Here is a 4,718-nt window from a genome sequence, read left to right on the forward strand (position 1 = left end):
TGGTAGGCATTACAACATCTTGCTTAGGTGTTTATCTAAACGAATCTTAAAGCTTCGAACTGAACTACATTGCACTTCCTCTGCAGGAAATTTATCCCATTCATTAACTATATGGTTGGCAAAGTTGTTTCTACCCTCTTCCAAATTAATCTATTTCCTGAAAGTCTGAGACCATTATTTCTTGTCGAATCCTCATTTAATGTGAAAATTTTGTCATATTTGATGTTGCCAATTATATCATAATCTTAAAGACCTGTATCAAGTCATCTCTGAGTTTACGCTTTATTAGGGAAAACATATTCATATGTTTCAGTCGACTTTCGTGTGATTTATTTTTGATATTTGAAATTAGTTTTGTGGCTCGCCGTTGTACTTTTTCAAATTTGTTAAATGATGTTATATTTTTTACTATATGCTTTTTTATGGCGCCGTTCTAGAGGTGGTAATATACTCGTAGTCTTTTAGAGTGCCATGAAAATCATGCCGACGTACGAAAGTGCGTGTTTTTGAGGTTTTGTAGTATATCGTGAGATGGATCTTGGTGTCGGGATTGTTGGGTTGAACGTTACGTGAGATGATTCGTTGTAGTACTTTTTCGTCCTATTTGCATCTGTGTTCATGTGTTCTTGGTAGCGTAGCGACGATGCTACTGTGACAAGAGAAAGAGGTTTTATGAGTTCATCTCTTATTATCATGGTATGACTGAACTGATTTACATGTGGCTAAGATTCGATATGTATATACCACTTGGGTAGTTACTGTCATAGGCGCGTACCTTGCCACGTTGTTATTATGGTTTGTACAATATTCCCTTCAATTGTCTTGGCTTTAGAGGGCGTCCTGCACGTGAGAATTTGGTGGGCGGAATATCGAGGTATGCCGGTTGTAGGCGGTTGATGGAGACCCATTCTGGCCTGCCGGAGATAGAGATGCGGAAGGTTTTGTCCTTCCGTGCAAGGACTAAATTGGGGCCAGTGTAAGGACAAGTGAGTGGTGGTATGTGAGCGTTCGTCCTCTGGAAGACGAGCGTCGAGTTATGGAGGTGTTTTTGGAGGTATTCCTTAACCTCCCGGTCATGTGTCTGCACACATGGAGGAAATTTTCTGAAAGTGCGTTGCAGCTGCTGCAAGCTCACGGAAAAATTCTGTGGATGGAAGAATTTATCGGGCACGACGAGGGGTTGGTCGAGGACCATCTCTGTGGGAGACACGTTGAGGTCATCCTTGATGGCTGTCCGGAAACCAAGGAGTATCCATGGTAGTTGGGATAGCCATGAACCGTTGTTGCAACGTGCCACAAGAGATGCTTTGAGTGAGCAGTGGGTTCGTTCGACCATGCTGTTGGCTGCAGGGTTGCAGGAGGTAGTGTGGTGGGCTGTAGTCCTCAGGTCTTCAGCGAGGAACTGCTGCAGCCGCGACGTGAAGCAAGTTCCTCGGTCAGAGGTGAAGTGCTCTGGAAGGCCAAACCTGGTAATCCATCCACTGAGGAAGGCCGTAGTGCTTGACGAGGTGGCACTATTCTTCATAGGGATGGCCTCCAACCAGCGGGTTGATCTATCATTAGCGGTGGAGAAGTAGTGATGACCTTCTGACGGGGGGAGTGCGAAACGTCGTCAGGGATGATGGAATGATCCTATGCTTGATTCAGTGGGACGATTAATTTTGCTTTGTTGGCAGGCAATGTATGGTCTGGCCCACTCCTGTGAGTCCTTGGAGATGCTGTACCAAATTAAATTTATCCTCAGGAGCTTCGTAGTGACGCGCTTGAAGGGTGAGATAAGCCGTGTATTAAGTTGAACACTTGACATCGGAAAGTGGCTGAGATGAGGGGCCGTGGGTGGCCGGTATTGATGTCGCAGAGGATGGTGTGCTTGTCGTGGAAAGGAACGTTCTGCCACTTAAGGGGATGTGATGGATGTCCTATAGGCAAGTGTTTCAGGATCCTCTCGTTGCTCTCTGGTGATGACTTTGTAGTCGAGGACGAGTTGAACTGCATCAATGGTTATTTGGGAGAGGGCGTCGGCGACAGGGTTCTTTGTACCGGTGACGTGCCTGATGGTGCAATTGAACTCTGCGATGGCGGAGAGGTGGCGGCGTTGTCTGGCAGACCATACGTCCTGTTGTTTCGTGAAAGTGTGCACCAGAGGTTGACAGTCGGCATTGCTGGTAAATGAGGAGTCTTCGAGGAAGTGGCTAAAGTGGTGAGCGGCGTGGTAGATGGCGAGGAGCTCTCTGTCGAAGGTGCTGTAGTTGAGCTCGGTCTTGGAGAGTTTCCTACTGAAGAAACCGAGGAGTGTAGGTGTGCCATGGAGGAGTTGTTTGAGGACAACCCATATGGTAACATTGCTGGCGACCGTTAGCAGTTTTAGCTAGACACCTAATGCAGGGAAGGAGAAGGTAGTGGGACGGTCAAGGAAGGCAGCTTGCATGTAGGGTTTCCACAGAAGGTACTTCGGTTTTCCTTGAAGGGTGTGACAGAATGGGTGCAGCGTTTGTGCGATATTAGCGAGTAAACGGTGGTAGAATTTGACCATCCCAATAAATTTCTGCAGGGCTTTGATGGTGGTGGTTTTGGGGAATTTGTCGACTGTGGCGACTTTATCCTGCAGGGGACAAACACTGTCTGGAGACATATAGGTACGTCAGGTCTAGCCACATGGACGACATAACGCGCGTTCCATGTCACGTGGTTATCGTGCTTTGTACAATAGTATAGGTGCAGGATGGAGGAGTTGGTGTATGCTGTATGTGGATGTTGGCTGGGAACCAAAGGCATTAATTATCTCGTTGATAATAGAGCCTATTGAATGTTGTGGATGGTCATTATTTATTAATATCCTTTGGAGTTCATTATTGGTGGCTGCCCAGGTGCTGCAGTGGGAGAAGACTGTTAATTGAAGCTAGGATGACGCTGCGTTTGTAGAGTTCCGAGCACTTGCAACAGCAATTTTTGGATGTCTGTTCACATAGCTTTCAGAATTACAGACTCAGCCCCCTTGAGGGGAGGTCTCTTCCCTCAATTGTTTCATATTTAGATTCAGTGTAGACCTGAGAGTATTTTCAATGCTGAATTGTTCCACCGCCTGTGTGGATAAATTTGACCACTGGATTACACCGTTGGTTCTTACGACGAACAAAATGCGAACTAAAAAATACAATAATGGAAGTAAAAGTATAGAGTACAGACATGGTAGATATTTATTGGTTGAGTTTTATTTAATAAAATCAGACACTGGATGACAGTTAGTGATAATAATTAACATTTTTGGAGACTTTTAAGTAAAGCATTCTTCATGTTGGTTTGAAATAAAATGTCTCTAAGTTTTAATTCCGTTAAGAATCAGGTCTTTTTCCTCCAGTCAAAATTCATGGATATATATATATATATATATATATATATATATATATATATATATACATATACATATATACATATGTATATATATATATATGTATATGTTACAAAAAAATATACAATTGTCTAGTTCTTGGTGATATCAAGTGGAAAATTTTATTGACAATGACCCAAAATCAACAGAGATAAGGCTTTGAAAGACAGAGTTAATTTTCTTACAAAGGTTAGAAAAACGAAATTCTTTCAACGCAATGTCGCATTTTACTCGATATCCAGTTTCTTTGAGAAGAATGAACCAGTGCCATAAAAAGAAAGTGGGAGAAATGTTTCAAGCAGATGAACTTTAAAAAAAAAAAAAATCTGAAGATGGTCAGTCAGGTCAAAAAGCTGATGCAGAAACACTTTTTCAATGGCACTGGAGATTTAACCCGACCCAGACGAAAAGAGCACTGAATGCAGAGAGGAAAAGAAATTCAAGAATACCTGAGATTATCCATCAAATTTAAAACAGAAAAAATATGATACAGATAAAGTGAAACAGAATAAATGATGATGATAATTAGGTTTAACGTCACAAAAACCCCTTACAAGGAGGCTGGAACGATACCCCTTACAGAGGACTCTGTTGCGTGAAATTTTAGCGAACCATACCCTTGGTCCAACTCGGTGGCGGCAGGGTTCGAGTTGCCATTACCTCGATCTCCGTCGCAAGTAGCGACGCTCTAACCTGCTCGGAATGAAAAAAAATATATTATAATAGTAGTGATAGTGATCACGATACTGATTGAAAAATAATGAATCAACAAAATAAAATAAAATAAAATCTATTAAGACGAGAACATTAAACCATTGTGCAGGACCAGTTAATGGAACAAGACTAAAAATCATCAAGAACCTCTGAAGCTTCAGAACAAAAAAACACTAGGCAAAGTCTAAATTCAACAAGATATACTAGAGTGCGACATGACTCATTCGTTCATTTCAGTAAAGCTGCACTGCAATACAACTCCAATAGTAAGAAATACTGGCACGAATAGAGGAGGGCTCTACACTATGCTTGATCTGGATAGTCTTTCTTTTTATGAATGCTTCCCATCTCCCCAACCAGACCCTATAGATGATTTTTATTTAATCGATTGTTGATATTTGCACTCAAGTGATCATCTCGAGTGAAGCTTTCATTTCAAGAATCCTTTGATCATCATAGCAGAAATATATATTTTATTGACATTTGTTAGATTATTTTTTCTGCGTAAAAACACATTCTTTCATCTAGAAATCCAGGAGATAATAAAATACTTAAGACAATGACTGTACGAGTTTGTACAGTCAATCCTATTGATCCTTCCGAATATATTCATGAA

The 4,718-nt window shown here is 41.7% G+C and overlaps 1 protein-coding gene across 1 annotated transcript; it reads right to left on the reverse strand.

Annotated features, from left to right (window-relative positions):
* Positions 1–461: 461 nt before the first annotated feature.
* On the reverse strand, positions 462–1,525 carry LOC143034272 (uncharacterized). Its single transcript, XM_076200207.1, has 3 exons — positions 1,279–1,525; positions 847–1,197; positions 462–649 (listed from the first exon to the last, which is right to left on the reverse strand). The coding sequence occupies exons 1-3, from the start codon at positions 1,523–1,525 to the stop codon at positions 462–464; spliced, it is 786 nt and encodes a 261-aa protein (XP_076056322.1).
* Between the last annotated feature and the right edge of the window lie 3,193 nt (positions 1,526–4,718).

This window comes from Oratosquilla oratoria, chromosome 17 (genome assembly GCF_046742065.1).
Source record: "Oratosquilla oratoria isolate Oo_2021 chromosome 17, ASM4674206v1, whole genome shotgun sequence".
Lineage (NCBI taxonomy): Eukaryota > Metazoa > Arthropoda > Malacostraca > Stomatopoda > Squillidae > Oratosquilla > Oratosquilla oratoria.

Coding starts and splice junctions, on each gene's coding strand:
- LOC143034272 (XM_076200207.1), bottom strand. CDS start 1,525: ATGAAGAATAGTGCCACCTCGTCAAGCACTACGGCCTTCCTCAGTGGA. Junction 1,198..1,278: donor TGTGGCACGTTGCAACAACG/GTTCATGGCTAT, acceptor TGTCTCCCACAG/AGATGGTCCTCGACCAACCC. Junction 650..846: donor TCCGCCCACCAAATTCTCAC/GTGCAGGACGCC, acceptor CTCTTGTCACAG/TAGCATCGTCGCTACGCTAC.